This window comes from Branchiostoma lanceolatum, chromosome 5 (assembly GCF_035083965.1).
Source record: "Branchiostoma lanceolatum isolate klBraLanc5 chromosome 5, klBraLanc5.hap2, whole genome shotgun sequence".
Lineage (NCBI taxonomy): Eukaryota > Metazoa > Chordata > Leptocardii > Amphioxiformes > Branchiostomatidae > Branchiostoma > Branchiostoma lanceolatum.
In genome coordinates this window covers 24,513,370-24,534,960 of record NC_089726.1, presented here as the reverse complement: position 1 = coordinate 24,534,960, position 21,591 = coordinate 24,513,370, and the positions used below count along the sequence as shown (strand labels likewise).

General features: G+C 37.6%; 2 protein-coding genes and 1 long non-coding RNA gene across 3 annotated transcripts; 2 read left to right on the top strand and 1 right to left on the bottom strand.

Annotated features, from left to right (window-relative positions):
- Positions 1-4,381: 4,381 nt before the first annotated feature.
- Positions 4,382-5,368, bottom strand: LOC136435796 (uncharacterized). The gene is made up of 2 exons (XR_010755919.1): positions 5,038-5,368; positions 4,382-4,675 (listed from the first exon to the last, which is right to left on the bottom strand). It is a non-coding gene; the product is annotated as an uncharacterized lncRNA (long non-coding RNA).
- Positions 5,369-5,655: 287 nt separating this feature from the next.
- Positions 5,656-6,105, top strand: LOC136435988 (uncharacterized). The gene has a single exon (XM_066429698.1). It carries the CDS (start codon positions 5,656-5,658, stop codon positions 6,103-6,105), a length of 450 nt encoding a protein of 149 aa, XP_066285795.1.
- A 2,307-nt stretch (positions 6,106-8,412) lies between these two features.
- Positions 8,413-12,933, top strand: LOC136435987 (uncharacterized). Its single transcript, XM_066429697.1, has 2 exons — positions 8,413-8,955; positions 12,886-12,933. Exons 1-2 carry the CDS (start codon positions 8,413-8,415, stop codon positions 12,931-12,933), a joined length of 591 nt encoding a protein of 196 aa, XP_066285794.1.
- Positions 12,934-21,591: the final 8,658 nt, after the last annotated feature.

The window sequence follows — 21,591 nt, the reverse complement described above, 5'->3', positions numbered from 1 at the left end:
CACTTAAACCTGATAAATCGTGACCTCGACTCCTCCTGCGGCCAGTTTTCGGCCCAATTTGTGGCTAACCTAGCACCATTGGGATCCAGACTCCTGGCGGAGAGAGTGGATTTTGTGCCGCACAAGCAACTTCCACTTAAAACTGTGCAGGTCGTCCTGACCAAACCTAGCCCCCAAGCGTGGTGGGAGGGAACCTCATCCGCCGCATCGACGGGAGATCCAAGATCCAATATATATATATATATATATATATATATATATATATATATATATATATATATATATATATATATATACGAGGCATTTACTCATTGTAGCGCCAGACCCTTAGCAGGCCGCACACACTTGCTCTAAGTCCAATCCCACTAACAGAACGCTTGACAACCCACCCGCCCGCTCCGTTAAATCGCCTAGGCAATTATACAGTTACGAAATCGTTTTTTCTTACTGTACATACCTTCCTGGTCACGAGTTTGGCTTTTATAATGCAGTTTCTTTAGCTGTCGTCCGCTATATGTGCACCAGAATATAAGGTTGTATATACCGCCAAACACATGTGGTCTCTGTGGTTGATTAAGTGTGAACTAGCTAAGACAAGCTGGAAGTCAGAAAGCCATTTGCCCGGCAAAACTGCATGGCAAATATATATATATATATATTTGCCATGCAGTTTTGCCGGGCAAATGGCTAGCTGCATATATATATATATATATATATATATATAACATTCATTCTTAGTGTCCCCAGGAACAGTAGTAATATAGCATGTAGATCTGAATTAGATACACTCCTTCTTGACATTGGACTTTCTGTCTGTCTCATAAAGTACTGGTTACGTTTGACGCCATTTACAGATAGACGCACTCCTACTACAGCATAGCTCTGTTACGCATTCTATAGTAGTCGTAGAAAAACATTATTACCGCGAGTTAAAGAAATCCTTGATTGTAGCGGTTACTCACATTTTATACTCCGATAACTCACTTTGTGACCCCAAAGATGTATATCCAGACATTTCTTCATAATAAGTACCAATACAGGTAAACTGAGATTTTATAAAACTTGTAAAACAGTATACACTAGAGAGAGGTACCCAGAACGTGCAAATTTTGCGTTGCGCTCGGCCATCAGCAAATTAGGAATTAGTGCTCACCCACTAGAAGTACGATATTAGAGATGTGTCAAAGATTTTGTAAATACTGTAAGTCCAAAGCGGTGGAAGACGAAACACATTTCAAATTTTCCAGTTAATCATGACGAAAGAACCGAATTGTTCAAACAAGTTACCACGAAATACCCCTACTTTATGTCATTCACGGATGAACAAAAAGCTACTTTCATGTTGAAATCACAGAACCCACACATTCTAGAAAAAGTGTGACTTTTGGTCTTCCATTGCCTCCAAAAAGGAAGTCAAACCCAGCTTATTTATAAATATCCAACAGTCGCATTTAATATTAGTAGCCTATTCTTCAAACAAAGTCAGTTACAGTTCACTGACACATGTCTATTTTTCCCTATTTTTCTACCATGTATTTGCAATTATCCCACGGGCATGAACTTGCAGAAAAAACTTTCTTATCATACACATGGGTATCATTTTGTTGACATTAAGAACATGTAAACATATCTGAACTAGGATAATTTGACAATATACAATGTAAGGCAGTAGAGGTTTTTGTGATAACAAGTTGACGATGGTTTGAATATGAGTGTGTTTAGGTTGTAAACACAATTTACATAATCTATATTGCAGAGGGATACGGCCATGTGTGGCAGATTCTGTATATAACGGATGGTTAGTGTTACGAAGTTTACACATGTCTCTACGATTTTCAAACTTGTTCTCTGTAATACATGTACAATGTAAGCTTCAACCTGAAAAACTTTTCATGAGAACATTCAGAACTAGAGATTAAGAACAGAATGCTTTTTCTCTTCCCCTAACGCTCATTATTCTTTAAACTGATTTTAACACGTGCAAAATAATCATAAGAAAGCAGCGACGATGATGGTGATGATGAAATAAATCATATGAAATATACGTACATAGATTAAGAACTATAATGGGTTGATTTTAAATGGATTATAAACGCTGTACTTATAACCAGCGCCTGGTGCAGTGTAATGTTTAATACATCATGGGGAATAGAAGTAGGTGTTTGTTTTTTTTTAGTTTCAAAACAAGGCAATACATTTAGAATAAAATTAGGAAAGTTGTTATAATCAATAACACGTATCGCACACTCGTTTGGGCGAGGGATGTTTGAACTAAGGTGTATGCAGATTGTTGCTTTGTCGAGTTTGGCTAGCATGACATCGGAAATTTAGCTTTATGAAGCACTCAAACGTGCCTGGAAGATAATTACTGAAAAAATTGGAATAGGGAAATATCTATCTAATGATATCAATAATGTTTTTAAATCTTAAACTTCAAAAATATAGGTAGAGAATTGACATCAAGATGGATTCAGTGGACATACGCCCATTTTTTAAAGCAGGATTAGAAGCTTCAGTGTATTAGACTACTATATAGTAATAATGGCTTGTTGAGTAAGAAGATGTTTGATATTAGCAACAATTCTAATAATGTTGACATTGTTTTAAATTACATGTCACATAGACTATCATATTCCCTTTTAAGATAGCTTTTAGGTCTTTTTTGATACCGTCGGAAACCTCGGGACAATATGTAAAAAAATTGTCATTATTTTCTGAGTACTGAAAGCATCGGAATTCAGAAATGAATATGAAAAAAACACAAATTAATCGGCGAGCGGTTGTGAAGGGTAAGTGAATAAACTAGCAAACGTTCTGCCTCGGAACATTCGGACGCACGCCAGAGAAACATTATTCACCCTAGCCCGACGTAGATACATTCGTTATTTATCATTACTGAGTAAACTAAATGTACAGATCAAATTTAGAACACGTTAGTAGCAGCATAAATTCCATTCTGTATCGACAGATTTCGAGATAAGCGTTGCCACAACACGCTGTATGTTATCGTAGCTACATCTACTGATCTACAATAAGATCAGTTTCAAGGGCCACACCAAGCCTGGGGATACGCCTGAGAGATGCCAGCTGTGACCTAAATTCAGCGCTTATCTTTTAGACAATGTAATCCTAGGTGCATCTGGACAGTACGTCTAATAGAGCAAGTACGAGATTTCGAACATACGCAGATCTTCTCCGTACGTAGTAAGCTCGTTACAAATTCATTTAGAGCTAGCTAAGCTATGGGAATATGCAGTCTGCAAATATTTTGTGAATAGAGGACATCGATCATCATAACTCAAACGTCAGATCAAAGAAGACAGGAGTCCATGTGACTAGGTCAACAGGTGTGAGGCACGGAATGCTTGAATAAGGCTTCCATTGTGTTAATTTTGTTCTGTCCACAAAAAGCACCAGTTTAGCGTTTGCCAACGGTTGCTATAAATGTTGACACCAAAAGAAAAACTGCTTATTTGTTAATCTCTGTATTGATGGTGTTTATTTGTTTGAGTTTTTCACAAAGTATTAACTTGAAGGGGAAAAGGTGCATGCTCACCTTTACAGGTTGTCCCCCCTCACACTTAAAACAATATCATCTAAACAAATTCAACTATAAAAATCTATAAAGCGGGTCGTACAACTGTGAAGTATAAACCAGATATCAACATGCTAGGGAAAGAATATATTTAAAAAAAAAAGAACAAAATGCGACAAAGCAATAGATGAGTTACACTCACAAGACGTGGTCCAAGTGTATGGGAGATAAAGATTGCGGGGTGCGTTGAATCTGTAGTAGATGGCTATGCCTTGTTTATATTTACACGCTATGATATTATACAAATTAGCTGCTCGATTTCCAATTCAACGGAGATCATGAGTCAACACTTTTAAGATAGTGACAAGCCTGGCGTATGTATGTGTTGCTCAACACTGAAGTCTTAGATCTAATAAGAGATACAATAAAGAATCTACGAGTTCTTGTGGGTCTAGTGGTAAGTGAAATATATTTCTCTGACCTTGACTTAACGAATAATACTGTATAATATCTCTGGCGGAAACGTAAGCGGTAACATTTGTTGTGTTGTTTGTATTTTCTTGTTGGCTAGGTGGCTAGCTTGAGGTCCTGAAATGAACGTGTCGTTGCGACCCTTAAATTAGAGTGTTTGCTTTTCAACAACTGCATCATGACTACATACATTTCTTGAGCAGAACATGCAAAAACTTTACATTTCTCTCCCATGCAAAAATGTACTGTTTCATGTTAGCCATCTCATAAATTAACCAGCCAAAGTAACTTTTACTTATAAATAAACCGTCCCGAAATTCATTTATCTTTTTTTTTCTTACACTTGGACATACACAAAGATGCAAGACTCGATACTTTGAAGCTACACAGCTTTGCTTTCTTTAATTTCAAACTGTGATATTTGTCCCACAATGTTATTACATGCATGCAATTCCAATCAATGACGTTGGCTTAACTCACATGAAAATTGAAGCTCTACTTTCAAAAAAACTATCCATGTCGAGTCTCTAATGTAATACTGGATACTATTCATCGCTGGCAAGTAAATTGAAATTGGATTGGGATGTTTTCCATTGTTATCTGCTGTGCTCCGTCCCATGCAATTTCTCATGGACCATGTTCTGCTTCCTTCTCCATGAGGGGTCCAATCTGGAGGGCAGACACAGGAGAGTGAGAGTTGACATTTTAAAATTGAGTGGAAACATTGATGAAAGATTTTAGAGATTTATCAGTGACTTCTTGATTGAAAAAAAAAACAATGTAGATGCGCACACACTGCTGCTCTTGGTCGAACAACTAGCAACCGACACCATCTTTTATGTACACGGCCTCGTGAGTCAGCAGAAAATAAGCCTATTTCAATTTCTTAGCACGTGCAAGCGTACCTGTTGTGTGTCCAGAACAACATCTGTGAGGTCATATAACCATATCAGGGATTATCTTAGATGCCCGTGTTTGACCTATGTCCACACCTACATGTTAGTTTAGTGTCAGAAAAAAACAGATCTTACCTGTTGTATATGCCATGATCATGATATTCAGCCAATCTCATCTGAAAAGTAATACACAAATTGTATTCATTATTTAATAGATTTATCATTATTGAGTGTATTAGTGGACACTTTTTGATTAAAAAGTTATTCAAAACGATTTTCAATGGAAAATGGTAATGAAAATGACAGAAATCTAAATACAACATGTACAAGTATTTTGCTGGCAAATGATAAAAAACAAAAACTGATAATATCAATTACACATTGACATTAAGCTTTAATAGACTTAAAAAAAATCAAAACGGACTTTCATGCGGAAAATGTTTCTAGTAAGTCCGAAACAAATCATTTGTACCTTAAACAACAAACCTCGGAGTAGGTGGACAGTGGTTAGAAATTGAAAACGGTCTCAGCGTCCTCGACACTGACGTGGACACCCTTGCAGGAAACATCAAAGAGATATTGTTGACCACAGCAGAAGAGACACTAGGACGATACAGGAAGAAGAACAAGCCATGGGTGTCAGACGACATTCTTGACCTGTGTGACAGGAGGAGGGAGCTCAGGCAGCAGAAGTACACAAGTCAGGAAACTGCAGCACTGTACCGTCAGGCACACAAGGCAGTCAGGAGGAGGATGAGAGAAGCCAATGATAAGTGGATAGAAGACCAGTGTGAAGAAATACAGCATGGAATGGCTTCAGGGAACAGTCGGAAGGCTTATGAGACTCTCAAAACTCTCACAAAGACACAACAGCCAAGGGCCGCAGTGATTGAGGACAGCAGTGGGAATCTCCTGACAGAAAACACAGCAGTGCTTGACCGATGGACGGAATACTGTACAGAGCTCTATAACTACGAACTGCAACCAGACACAGCAAAGCTGAATAACCCGCACTGGGCAGAGAGAGTGCCTGATGATCTTCCAATCCTGAGGGACGAAGTTGCAGATGCAGTGCGCAGCATGAAACTAGGCAAATCTCCAGGAATCGACAACATTCCTGCAGAGCTGCTGAGGCACGGTGGGGAAGTGGTGAAAGACAGGTACCACGAGCTGTGTCGGAAGATTTGGGAAGAGACTCACTAACCGTAAAACCAAGCTAGGATGTGTATTCTAAGAAATCAACAATGGGTTTAATTAAAACGTTTCACCGTGTCTACAAACTATTTCTAGCATTTTTAACTTCTCTTGAAGTTGGGTAGATACACATATCGACTGTAAAACACACACGTCAAATAAATTGATAGATTCACACCGAACAGTTTTTTAAATGACTTGAAATACTTAGCCAGACATACAAAACATATAAAAGTTGCCAAAATTGAACAGGGTTGATTGGCGTTCAAGAGGAGATAGAAACTGCTCTTCCCGTTGTGTAAACCTGTAACGTTACGATCTTGTACCAAACAGAATGCAATAATGAGATTTCCTTGACTTAAAAAACCGTAGCTGCTTGCAAATTGCGTAAGATACGTTTTTACAAAAATTGATGAAAAGGGGATCCAAGACTCGAATCAATGGAGACGGACTTGCTGGAGAAAAAAAAAACATGCCAACAAACCAGGGGAGCAATGCCACCCCCCTCCTGTTTTGTTTCTCTGCACTGACTGAGAAATGTTGTATCAGGCGAGGTCATCAACGTCTCAGAGCTTTTATCATATGGACCAAGTCCCAGTGTTTGGACATACATTGCAAAAAAATTCTTAGCAACCGCATGTGTATGTATGTTGTACTTTAAAACTTTGAGATAACATAAAGAGAATGACTGTTTATACGCCACCTATGCTTGAGACCATGTTTGTGTATTATTTTTAAAACCAAGCCATACTGTGTCTGGCAGGTAAGCCACTGCCAAGCTTTGAACAAGCGTGAACAAGCCATTGTTCTGCCCAGGTAGTCTGCTCTCCTACTGTGAGGGTCCTGTGTCAACAACCTGATTGGCCATATTGTTCACAAATCATAACATAGAGATCACATTTCACATCTGGGGATGCCAAAAGTCCTTATTTTGTAGTCTATTTTTTAATCAAGTGGTGCATGTTCAGATAATGTCACTCCAACTTACAAAAAAACATGGATGGAAAGAACACATGTTGCACAACAATCTCTCGTTGAGACCATTGTTGTGAAGGATTCCAGTGCTTAGCTATGCCTTCATGAATATTTCCAATGGCCTATTTTTGTCAAATCTTTTAGCATATTATGAAAAATATTTGTTCTGATTATAGTAGTAGACATAGCCTCAACGGGATGTTGTAGAGTGGTCATCGCTGAATACGTACATACCAAATTTGTCTTAAAAAAGATGTCTGTGTGATGCACATCGTGTTTAAAGGTAGTTATCTTGTCAAGTGCTTATTATATTAATATTGAGATATGGATAAGGTATATGTGAAGTGAATGTGGTCAGATCATATCTTACTGATATGCACCACCAAAACATGTCAGCAATTCCGGGGAAAAAACATCAGGTAAGCGGGTACTAGGCATGAAAGTCGGAGCAGCAGTTAATTGGGCTGGGGGCTGAAAAGTGACTTACGGTTAGTGAGGAAGAAGTGGCCCAAGGAGTGGACACAGTCTCTGGTCATCCCCCTGCCTAAAAAGGGAAACCTGCGCCAATGCCAGAACTACAGAACCATTAGTCTGATAAGTCATCCAAGCAAGATCGTACTCAGAGTGATCCTGAAGAGGCTTAAGACAAAGGCAGAGGAACTCCTAGCAGAAGAAAAAGCCGGCTTTAGGCCTAGTCGAAGCACAACAGAGCAAATCTTCAACAGTCGGCTCATACTTGAGAAACACCTGCAACACCAACGGGACCTGTTTCACAATTTCATAGACTTTAAGAAGGCTTTTGACAGAGTGTGGCATGATGGTTTATGGTTGGTTCTGAGAGGTTTCGGTGTCGAGGAGGGCCTAATACAGACCATCGAAGCCTTGTACGAGAAAGCCTCTAGCGCAGTATTCCTGAACAACAGAGTGGGAGAATTCTTCAGGACGACAGTTGGGGTGCGCCAGGGATGTCTGATATCCCCAGTTCTGTTCAACCTTTATCTGGAGAAGATCATGCAGGACACACTGCAAGATCACCACACCTCCATCTCCATTGCTGGCAGACGGATCTGCAACCTCCGTTTTGCAGATGATATTGACCTCCTGGCTGGCACCAACACCGAACTTTAGGACCTTACAGACAAGCTGACACAGAGCACTGGGTCGTTTGGCATGGAAGTCAGTACTGAGAAGAGCAAGATCATGGTCAACAGTAAGGACGAGACTCAAGCGGTCATCTACATGAACGGGCAACAACTGGAAGAGGTGGGCTCATTCACATACTTGGGTGGGTCTATTACAAAGGATGGTACTAGCCGGACTGAAGTACTGTAGAGGATCACCATGGCAACAGCAGCAATTGCTCGGCTAGACAAGATCTGGAAAGCCAGTAACATCAGCTTTGCTGCTAAGAACAAGCTCTACAAAGCCCTGGTTGTGTCAGTCCTGCTGCACTGCTGCGAGATTTGGACGTTGCTGGCAGAAACAGAGCGGAAAACCCAGGCCTTTGAAATGAAGTATATGCGCAGACTGCTACACATCACATACCATGAACACAAGACCAATGAGTATGTGCGGCAAGTTGTACGCAACATCGTTGGCCCACAGGAACCACTGCTAGCAACGGTCAAGAGACGTAAGCTTCAGTGGTTCGGCCACGTGACACGCCACGACAACCTGGCCAAGACCATACTGCAGGGCACCCTGGAAGGAGGTCGCCGTAGGGGACGACAGAGAAAATCCTGGCAGGATAACATCGCGGAGTGGACGTCCCTTAGCCTGTCTGAAAGGCTGGCTGCTGCAAGAAACAGACGAGCCTGGAGACAGATCTCCATCTTCACTGCTACCTTGTCCCCCCAACGACCCGGAGGTCAAGGGACTAGGCAGGTAGGTAGGTATAACGTTTTCAAAACCTCAATAATCAAAAGACTAGAAAAAGAAGTAAATTATGGCACAGGATATCCCCCAATCCTATTATTAGTAACTAAACCACATCCGAGAGTGGAGAAGTCAGAAGTTTGTAACATCATAGAAATACCTAGTTCACCGTAAATTCTGTTCACGGTACGGTGGCAGCCGCTGCCATAGAACATATAATCTGCAGAGGACATCAATAATTCAACTATGTTCGGTCTCCTTCCAAGCGGTAATAATCGAGGTAATTTTTCTCTGGGCAATAGAATGGGGCACCCGACAGGGGTTTTGTACAGCGTTATGCACATATGGCTTTCAACTTCTTACAGCTATCTCCTAACATATGATGATTTTCGAACTCAATATTTCTAACATGTTTTGAATTTTGATAGCCAGCCGACGAAAAAAAGGCACGAAATCGCCGAGGCTTGGCTCGGCTAAACAGGCTGGGTGAGGCCTGTCTTGCCGGCTGTAATAATTCGAGCTTGGATATACGTAGGCTAACGTTTTTAAAAGACATACAAAAAGTAACACTACAGAATAATATTAGCAACTAGAGTATTTTGAGTTACGCTCTGTAATTCTCAAAATTAGAATTATTGACAACGTCAGTGAAATAGAGTAAGAGTGGTACAAAAAGTGTCCTGTGTTCAATAGACCACCAATATCCAACCTAATACGTTTATAGATAAAATGAAACTACTCTTCCCTTAAAATGGCACTACACATACATCACACAAAAACTGTCCACAAAACAAAAGCAAAGGCCAACAAGTATGAATTTAGATTCAGCTTTTAAACTAGAGAAGTAACATATTTTGTTGTTCTCCAATGCTTGCTCATCCTTCTAATCGTACTTTGATTTAGCCAAGGGACTTGCAATAAGCTTCAATTCTGCTAAAGGTAATCTGTACTTCACACTAATCATCACATTATGAAAATCTTTCGATAGGTTTATTGTGAAATGCTATTTGTGAACAGAAATGTGTCTCCCGGCAGTCTGTACTTTGGTATTCAGACGTGAATAACGTTTAAAAACGAATATGTATTCGACGTTTTCTGAGCGTCCTTGTAGCAAAATTTTACTTTGAATTTTTTTACCTAAATCTAATACTCAGTAATGTCCCTTTCCCCGTCTAATCGATATGAAAACATCTGCGCATGCTAGGGTATAAACATATTTTGCAGATTTAGACGACTGATAAAACTAAACTATCTACTTAGCTACCAATAGCATGAATATCTGTTAGTTTCAAAATTCATACTTCTACGATGTGAATGATTTCTTTTTCAGTCGCCGGTATGCCCAGGAGTTCATTGCAATGTTGATATTTAAATTAAGACGTACGATATCCAAATATCGGAATATTTTTTCTTCAGTTTTATGAGTTCAAATGAAAACGATTACAAGTAAGATAGTTCACAATGTTCATGTTTTCCAAGTAGTGATTTACATTACATGTTCTGCCTCAAATTGAACTTTATGTATTATACATCATAGATTAGAAAATTAACTATCCGTCAAAAATTGATAGTCCTGAGATATTTTCTAATAGAATGTAAATCTAAAATAGATCTACTACAGTATCAGCAAAATTTTCCTATTCTGTCAATAGTAATTGTTCTAAACACGTTTAAATATAAAGAAAATAAGCCAATATAGGCAAAATGATATCAACAAAACCATCTGCTTGGATCGCACTTGACCTATAAGCCGTTAGCTTAAATTGGAGTCCTGAAGTGACACTTTTCGAATCCAATATTCTTTTTCCCATTTGTATTAGTACAAAACAAAATAAAAATGTTGATTGCAATTCCGTACCCTGTTTAGCAATAATTCTAGCCCCATTTTTGAATGAGTTTTAACTTAAAGATATTTAAAACTCAATATTCAATTCTTTTATTACTTTTAACTGAGCCCAAGGAAGCTTGAAAGTCAGAAAATCTAAGTTTTAGATCAGAAAAGAGTAGAAATTAAGAATTAAATTTTAACTGTTGCGTAAACCCTTTCGTATACGACATTATTTCTGTTTATCATAAATATTGGACTTACCTGGGCAGAATGATCGACTTTGCTTTAGTTACATAATTATTCGTATTACTAAAGAAAAAAATCCCATTCTCCTTATCGCTTCACGCCCGTGTCAACTATTGTTGTAAATGTAAATAAAGGCCGAATGGGGGAGAGCAAATGAGCATTTTGAGCAAAAAACGGGTTAGTGGCATGGACGGTACAGTCCAGACTCCACTAAACGGTCATTAAGTGGAGTCTGGGGTGGAAAAAACTGTCCAACGAAGGAACAACATTGCCATAACCGAACCGAATTGCTTACCATAGTCCTGGAACGCTCTTTCCATCAACCCCAACACGATCTACCTAAAATGTAACAACATTCCTGAATATTAATGATGCGTGATCCCTGTCAAAGCGGCTATAGTCGAAGCCATTTATTGGCTGAGGGGCACAAGCCGGGTTGTGAAAAGTCTAGGCACTATTTTTACGGCGTTGTCTGTCGGCCTCCCACCGATACCGGCCCCATCCTGCTCGTGGCCCGGGTGGCTGAGTCCTAAACTCCAGAACGGGGTCTTATTTTCCGCTAGATTATTTGTCAATTAATACAAAATCAGCCGACTTATTACAGAATTCCACTTGTGGTGAATTACATAACGTGTGTTTTATGAAACAATATGATACTTACTAAACCTATGTATCCCAAAAACGTATACACACTTCCTTCATCGTGAATGTTTTCGGCATAAATGACCAGGGGATAAGCACAATAAGAAGGCAAGTTGTTGATAAGATATATAAGAACACATTACAACACAAATTTGTATTATCACGGTACCCTGAAGTTCTTTTTGTAAGCTGGGTTTTGTCAGGCCTTGTCAGGCGCATTGCATTCAGCCATAGGCTGTGGTGGTATAATCTAACTAATTATAAAATAGAGAGTCCCCTGGAGAGTACTAACTTCATTTTGATGCGCACGGGACTAGTCGTTACTTAATCGTATACTGTATGAAGTATTTATTTTCACTTCCTAAAATTGTTATCTATTGGAAAATAACTCCCCCCTCTCGACTTAAGGATTTTGACTTACGCTCTGTAATTTCTAAAAATTAGAATTATTGTCAACCTTCAAGAAAGAGCAGTAGAAAAGGCTACATGTGAGCAGAAGACCACTCCACGATCACGATCAGAGAAATGAGCACTTTAATCTACACCAAATTGGAACCGAACTTCTCTTCTTAATCTCACAAACAATATATGACAAAAAGACACTGTCCCAAAAACACAAAGACAAAGTCAACAACTTTGATTTTGAGTCAGCATTTAAACTAGAGAAGTAAAATATGTTGTTGTTTTCAATGGCTTGTCATGCTACTTTATATTAGCCATCGGGCAAGACATGCAATAAACTTCACTTATCTTATATAAAAAGGAACAACTAAGCTAAAGTTAATATTTACTTCACACAAATCATCACATTATGAAAACCATTTGATAGGTTTATTGTGAAATACTGTTTTTGAACAGAAATGTGTATCCGGGTAGTCTGTATTGAAATGTAATACACGTTATAATAATACAAAACACATATTCTAGTTATATTCCGAGAAGCCTAGCAGAAACATTTTACTTTGATGTTTTGGTACTTTAAACAGACAGTCATCAATTTGTGCAACCTTTATAGTCAGTAATTTTCAGCAAATTTCGGCAATCTACAAAACCAAACAATCTACTTATAATCTATTATTAGCTTGAATATATGTCAGTTTTAGTATTTGTAATACTACTATCTAAATCATTTTTTAAGACCCTGTCTCTGTAAAATATGGCATCATAACTTCCAGCACAGAATATACCACGCAATGATTAAACTTTGCCTTAACCCTATCCAGACTGGGGAGGGGGCTAAAAGTGCCCGCGCCAACTTTGACATCGTATAACTGCCGAACGACATACGCTAGGACTACCAAACTTGGTGACTTTTCCTAAAATTTAGTTGCCAACAATATTATGATAATTGTATAAGTTTATCATTTTTCCTGTTGCCATGGCAACGGGTTTCTGAAAGGAATTTTTTGCAAAAATCACTGATTTTTTTATTAATTTTTTAGGTTTTCTTGCTCAACCACACTAGTTTTCCTACATGTATAGCATCATTCTCTGATTAGATGTAACTTTCATGATTTATTATTCATAATTTACGCTTATTTGATGACGTAATCGGTCAAAATTCAAGATGGCGGACCATCACACTATTTTAGGTATCAACAGGCTTTTCCGCCTTCAAAATCGTCACTACGTGGCCTTTTCTTTACCAGAAACATTTAGATAAACGTTTCTAGTCTATCTTTAGTGTTCATAAGTGGAAAAAAAAAGTATTTTTGAAAATTTCAAAATGGCCGATCCAAGATGGCGGATCCCAAGTGGTCGCTAACAACACGTGACGTCCCTTAATGACGTCATTTTGACGTCAACGTAGTTACGATTTACGTTATATGTCTTGGTATACCTTAAAACTAACAATACATACTATTTTGTTTAATACCTTTAGATATTACAGGAATTCCCTGTTTAGCAAATAAAATCACTTCAATGACGTCGTAATTACGTCACATTACGTCATAACGTCACAAAAATTCTAGGAATTTTAAATCTTAACATGAACATCACTTCCTACAAATTTGGGAAGGATACATGATACCGTTCAGAAGTTATGAGGGGGGGCCGAATGAGCCCCCCCCCCCCCAAGTCCCAGATATCGCAAAAAAGCCCAGTCTGGATAGGGTTAACATGGCAATTTCTGTCTGGAATTTCATTGCAAAATATTGATAGTATTATTGGATAATATTGACTTTCCCCCATGCAGTATGTAGACAGATCCCCAAGCAAGTTTGCTCATAGCCATATCACAGACGCTTTCGTCATATACCAAGTGTTAATGTACGGAAAGCGACGGGACTTGATAGTATTTATTTCATTTATTTTATATGCATATGTTTTCAGAGTATTAGGCAGGAAGCTTTATTAAGCTTATTTGAAGCCTTCTACTCAAAACATACACAAGAAGACATAATAAGATACATAAATACAGAATGGATAAAGGAAAATGGGGATGAGTCCAGTCTAGATAGGGTTAAAAATCATTTGGTGTACAAACATATACTGACTGCAGTATATGTGTCTAGTGTGCTGATATATCGTATAATATAACTGGTCATAAAGAAATATTGAAATTGATGATGAAATGGTACAGTCAATATATATGAATAGAATAAATATTTATTCCATATCAACCACATTTTGAAAGACATGGTACATATGACTTTTCCATACCTAGCAGTGGTGCAGTTTTGGTGCAGTGTACTCTTCAAGCAGAGGAGTGGGTACGGCTGGTTTTTGACGTGCTTTAGATGTTTTGTCAGGCTTTCTATTTTGTCCACTTTTCGTTATGCCGCCAACCGTGTGTAAGACAAAAATGCATGAACTGAACACGTTAAAAACCAACCGGACCCACACCTCTCGTTGGAGTGTAGTGAGTGTCCCATCTGTTTATTTATATGCCCCATCTGTTTATTTATATGCCCCATCTGTTTATTTATACTTTTAGGTAAGGCCTGAGCTGTTTTCAAGAACACTTTGAAACGAATATGACAGGCTGATTTGAACGTTGATATTTGAACACAAGGTTGATTTTTTACAATCATTCTGCATCATTCTGTATGGTTTCATAAAACCAATAGAAAAAAATATTTGAATCGTTCACCAGTATTCTACTAATCTTCTCCTGGCATTGTTTCAAGCCAGAGACAGTCTGGGATTTTTATGTGTTTATGTAGTTATGGCGGTCAATCAGCCTTTCAAACTGCAGCAAGGCCACAGTGGGAAGTACTTCCTGAATTAGTTGATGGTTCTAGCCCCCAGGGTCCAGATTAAAACGAAAAGGTCTAAACATAATAGTCCAAATTTTTTATACTTAAATGGAGGTTAACATGCCATTTTCTACCTAAAAATGAGCTTTATGTAATATACATGATAAATTAGAGAAATTAACTATCTGTCAAAAAAATCAATAGTCCTTAGTGATTTTCTAATTGTAAATTTTAAATAGATCTACTACAGTAGAGTCAATTCCACATTACCGTGACTATTCTAACATTTGCAAAACTTTTGTAACAATCTAATGGAGATAGGTGACTGTTCAGAACTATTTTCAACATTTAGTTGATGTTCTAAATAGTTTCTGCTATGTTCCAGTATGTTAGACACGTTTCTAAAATTGCACATGTTATTTGTATTCCTTTCAAAAATGTTGCAACAGAGATTCATCATTTGTTCCTACATGTTCCAACTTACTATCTAAAATTGTTATCTAAATTCATATTTTGTTGCGTCTAGACAACCCTTGTTCAAAAAACATGATCTGTTCATACATCTACACATGTACAAAGAAGCGAGAAGAAGTGACTCTACTGGATTAGCTTAGCTCATCACTTTCGTTTACCATGTAACGTTACGTTTACCTTTATGCTGAATTTCTTTTACTGTGTATGTCAGTTAATGTTAGTTAGGTTTATGTTAAACGACCTGTATCTAGCCCCTCGGGGCACGAATGTACAATAAAGGTCTTCATTCATTCATTTAATACAAGAAAATGACTTTATAAAAATCGTCAAATTTGATGTTATTCAGTTTCGAACTCCTAGTTCGAACGATGGGACCCAGGTGGCACTCTTTTTTCACCACGCTGGGGATCAGGTGAAGGTTGCATAGTTCAACTGGTGTTTTGGAAAGTTCATTAACCTAACTGCTCAAGCCTTGCCGCCGTAAAAACAAAAGTTTCTGAAACCTTTCAAAAAAGACTGACATTATTTAGAAACCACAGAATGTGGGATTCACGCCTCCGCGCGATGCCTCCGAAACGTATCCAAGCACTGACTTCCACATGCCACCGAGATATGTGTCCCAGATGTGTCGCTACAGGCTTTCGTACGTTTCATCCACCCAAACACTATCTACCTACCAACATTCCTGAATATTAATGATGCGTGAAACCTGTCAAACGAGTATAGTCGAAGTCTTTTACAATAATTTATAGGCTGGGGGCACAAGTCGGGGTGTTGACAATTTCTTAAGAGCTGTCTGTTGCCCTCCAACCCAATACCGGCCCCATCCTGTATGTGCCCGTCTGGCTACAATATGACAAAGACTCCTAACTGATACAATCTAGCCGTGTTATGAAAGGAGATTATATATTATGCTGGCAAATGTTTCAAAAAGTGTTACCCAAGTCATATGGGCATACTTCATAGGCATCGCCATACCTGGGTCCCCAGGAACTGCGTTATGGAACGAAATGGAACGAAATGGAACGAAATGGAACGAAATGGAACGATATGATACAAGATAACATGTGTAACATTATGAAATGAAATACCAGTACCGCTCGCTTCTGTATTTAAAATGCTTCCTGTTCCGGTCTACTGTGAATGTTACAACGTTCCGTATATTTCGCTATCTACCGGTATATCATTTCATAATGTTACATTTGAAAGGAAATATATGTTGTTTTGTTCCTTAGTTGCAACTAATTGTTAGTTTTCAACCGGTTTTCAGTCAAAACATCGTGGCGAGTTTCCTTTGATTACAGTTAGGGTTTGGCTTCTACCATTATCTATAGTATGGTGGTACTCATTAGGGAAGTGGATCTGTGCTTATTTCTTTCATAAATCTAGTATAATTTGGATTTCACATAATTGCATATCTGTATCAATTCGTTTAGAAGGTTTTGATAATTACTCTCAGTGATTTGGTATTACAGAATATATTTACCGTATTTAACCTAGATAACCGTGATATTGTCCGCTGAACTCTGATGACCTTTGTTTGCATGCTGCGACGCCATCTTGGAACAATGCGGAAATTTGATTTAGATCTTTTATTTACCGGCGGAAAACGTAAATTCAGCTCGGATAATTACATTTTCGAGAACTTGGACAGGTGACCGCTTTAGACTAATTCCTAATGCTTATATCAATGAGGAAAGTCGAAGAGACCGACTAAAAATTGACTACTGTGGCCAGGTTTGACTGTATGTTGTTTAAGTTCGTTCCATTTCGTTCCATTTTGTTCCATTGCGTTCCATTTCGGACGTTCGGGGGAGTGCCATACATAATCGCAGGTCAGCAGGTTTCATAGGAGCCCAAAATATACATTTTTGTATGAAAATTGCCAAAAATCCACCAAAAAAATCATTTTAGGTACATAGTGAACGCCAAAGGTGTGAATGAGGTTTTGTGAACATGTGTTTTTTGGTACAAACTTTCAATCATTTGGTCCAAAGTTGTCAAGTGTCCAAAATTTACATGTTTTGGTCAGAAAATAGAGAAAGTATTGAAAAGTATTGGAATTGGTACTAAAGAGTGCATTGAATTCTATGGGCATATGTCCTAGACATCCCTGTTGACCATTAATTTTGCTAATGAGATTAATTTATAATTTATATGACGCATGGAGTTGCATCAAATTGTATTTTCTTTTCTTGAAAAAGAGATTCCAGATAATTCAGCTGTACAAAAAATTCCATAAACTCTCCACCTCACCGGACGCCAGTAGCTTGTGGTTATAATCAGTGTTGCCCCATAATGAATTTAGATCTTTATTGTACATTTTTGCCCCACTAGACTAAGCACAAGTCACATATTCACAACCATGTACATATCCATGTGTATATATGAACATGTAGTATACTCTAGTACTTTCGACTCCCTCTCGCTTCCTGGTGATTATATAAATGTAGGAGGCTGTATGATTAGTTACAGTTGGTTTATCGAATAAATGGTGTTACGTCGTCTTGGGGGTACACGTAAGCGGGCGTGCAACAAGGAAACATCCTGGGCCCTCTGTTATTCCTGATATATACAAAAATCACATCAATGATTTACCGTGCACGTCTAGCATGAATTGCTTTGCTGATGGCACTCCCTTGTCAAGTTCTAGGCCAACGGCTAAGGAAATAGTCAGCATTACTAATTCCGACCACCAACTTGTTTCTGACTGATTCGATGTCTGAGGCCTTGAACTGTATACAGACAAATACAAAAGTCCGCACAGAGCAGAATAGAGTTTACCCCTATCTACATCTCAGGTCACCTCATTCAAAAGGTCCCGTTCTACTCTCATCTTGGTGTTACCTTACATCAGGCCTTGGGCTGGACTGAGCACGCACAGATTCTATCTACTAAGGCCATGCAAGTTCTTGGACATCTCTAAAGGTTATGAGGCAAGTTATCCCGGGTTGAACTGGAATTAGCTTACATTACGCTGGTTTGGCCTAAGCTGAAATATGCCTCCATTCTCTTTAGCAATATAAGTGTTGCAGCCTCTAGGGAACTCAAACGTGTGCAATACCACGCAAGTCAATTCAATTCAATCTTTATTGGAACAAACTGGCTGACACAAAAGTCTGAATTGTGATATTCTCACAAAATGTACAGTTTCTATCGGAGATTTGTCATTATCTTCGCCGAGAAGATTATGTTTTCCGTTAACCAGCTGTTAGGTGGGTCTGTATGTATGTCATGAGCATAACTCGAGAAAACTTTGATGGATCTTCATGATTTTTTTAAGGCATTTGTAGCATATCCTTATAAATGATGTAAATGCCATCTATGTTTGATAATGTCAACATCTACTTCCTCATGCCGTATCCCCATCATTTACCATAATGGCTTTAAAGTAGAGTTCATTCCGAGTCATCTCAACGGTTGTTATTGTCATAATTTACTACTGTTTTTTTAATTCTTTGTAATTATTTTCCTAGGAGATTGCAGACTTTGGAAATATTATGAATGTCTTTTGAACTTTATAATTATTTGCCTGGTTGTGTTAAACTTTGAAAATATTAATATAATATGATATTTCTAATAGTTTCTAAATAATGGTTACAGCATTCTACCATTTTCTACCATTTTTTTACAATTATTTGTAACATTGTATAAATGGGTCAATGGGCTGTAAAAAAGCAATTCACACATCATGCTTGGGCACCATGCCTAGATGGCTTGCACAAAAGACCTAACAGTTTCCAGCAGTGACATATAAAAATACACAGAGGCAGACACTAGGGCTGGATTAGCACCTAATTTTATGGGGGCAATCACCCCAATCCAAGCCTTGTCTATATTTCTCTTTATTTTGAAATTTAGAAGAATCACATAGATATTTGCAAATTATTCTAAATAAAGATATTTTTGTGCAGTCTCTCTCAAAATGTTTCTAAATCATCTAATTAGATTCAAATTAATTCCAATTCTTATATTGAATTTTTTTGAAAAAAATAGAATCATTGCGACCTAGATATTATCTTATTCAAATTTATTCAAACTAATTACAAATATCATGTAAAACCCTTGTGGTGACTTGGAAGGAAATATTTTCCAGTGATTTTCTAAATTAGGTATTCATTCGCAATTTCGCATAATTGATATCTATCGATATTACTCTATTCTCTGTTTCGATTGTCACGTGTTTGAAAGTCCTATAATGGAATCCAACTTATTTATAAACTTACCTCATTAGGTATGAAAAGTAGCTACCAACTAGCATAATTAGCATTCGATCATGTCAATCAACACTCAAGCTATCTACACAACAAATATCTCTACGATCTGTCAATACCTTCTTGAGTTATTCCCTTTCAAATTTTCAAACAAAGACGGCTCCTGCAGTTCCAAATGCAGTTCTAGTGACGTACAATCCAGCTAGGCATTTTTGTGTTTTCGTGTTCCCACACACACTGCATATTGCAACTAGTAGACAGAGTATCTACAGCCATTGTCAAAAACAATATCAGATAGAAATTAGACTTATTTAGACCTTTTGAGAAATAATACCATACTATCAATATTTTAACGCTGTCACCGTCATTCATTACATCTAAATGGCTTTAAATTACCTGAATAACAGAAAATAATAGGTGACTCTGAACGGAACCAAATCTGCTCTAGATATGTTAAATGTTTATCACACCAGGGACAACGTTTGTGCCCCCCTACCATTATAGATTTACATCAATGATCTGGCAGAAGTTTCTTCAATGCTTAATTTGCGAATCAGAAATCGTGTAAAATAAGAACAATTTTTTCAGCAAATAAACCATCAATAAACATCTAAAGACAATTTTAAGGGAGCGGGGTAGTAACATATTAACTTTAAAAGACCACCCGACTTTATTTTGTAAATCATGATTAACTTTTACCTAACTATCATACCCGACAAAGCAGTAACTGAATATTTCTCTTTTTCGCACAACCTTTGCAGTCATCTTTATTTATTTCATTATTTGATCATCATTATTACATCGTTATTACTTCCTATGTATTATTTGAAGAACGTTCTTATCATCTTTCTATCGGTAATCAAGACTATAACCAATTTGAACAAGTAAATAGGAGGTGTTCCCAGAAAAAGCTACATACAAGTTTCCCTGCAGACGCAACTGCTTTAAAACTTTTTATCGTATTGTGTCATTCTTAGTTGTGTAGATCAACACATTGAAAATATATAATGATAAGTGTTATTATGAGTAAGCAAGTAAGCATTATAATTACTATAAAGGGAGACAAGATCACCACAGTATATGTCGAAATGTGTAGCGATGTTTACAAAATCTACTTCAAAGAAATGACGGTTGACACTTTTGACTTAATAGGCTTTTTAAGTTAGCAACTTATCACCTCTTATTTCACCTGTTTATCTTTCATTGCAAATTTGTATCAGATAGGTTTAGCCCCACTGATTTTTACAATCTAAAGATGATATAGCCATTCCATAATGTCCTTCTTAGAACTGTGACTATGAAAGAAAGAATGGTATCTTACCGTTAACAATCCGGTGTTTCCATCCAATCTTATCAAATATGATTAGGTTAGGACATCATTGACCACCTGCCCCTACTGTTGTTACTCAATTGTGTTTATTGGTATATATCTTTCATACGTAGATCAAAATTGTAAATAAGTGAATCGGTTACCGTTATAAACCGTTTAACTGTCATCATCTTAAATAAATAAAAAAAAGTCATAGTATTTCCACATTAGCCCGTCATCGTAAATCGACTAAGCAAGAAAACTACGTTCATTTAGATACATTTACTTTAAACGACCTCTTATCAAACCTGTTTACCATTGCTTGCAAATTTGTATGAAACTAGTTTTAACCCGCTGATTTTTACAATAAAGAAATGTTACAGTCATGCTCGAATGCTCTTCTTAGAGCTGTGACAATGAAAAATCAATGGTACCCTACCGTTGACATTCTATCCAATCTGATCAAATGTAATTTGGTTTAACTTAGTACATCCCCCCCTGTTGTTAATTATATTTGTTCGCCTGTATATATCGTTCAGAATAAGCTCAACATCGTAAATGAACGAAGCGGTACCGTTATTAATTGTTGAAACGTAACTCATCATCTAAAAATCAATACAACAGAGTACAAGTGTCCCCAGGTTTAGTTTATCATTGTAAATCGAACAAGCAGAACACTGGAAAAATCTAGCTACATTTAGCGCAGCTTTAATACGCTCACATTATTAGATA

Excerpts from the sequence above, each read along its gene's own strand:
- LOC136435988 (XM_066429698.1), top strand. The coding sequence starts at position 5,656 with ATGAGAGAAGCCAATGATAAGTGGATAGAAGACCAGTGTGAAGAAATA.
- LOC136435987 (XM_066429697.1), top strand. The coding sequence starts at position 8,413 with ATGGCAACAGCAGCAATTGCTCGGCTAGACAAGATCTGGAAAGCCAGT. Across the intron at positions 8,956-12,885 it reads GAGGTCAAGGGACTAGGCAG|ACTGGGGAGGGGGCTAAAAG; the intron begins GTAGGTAGGTAT and ends AACCCTATCCAG.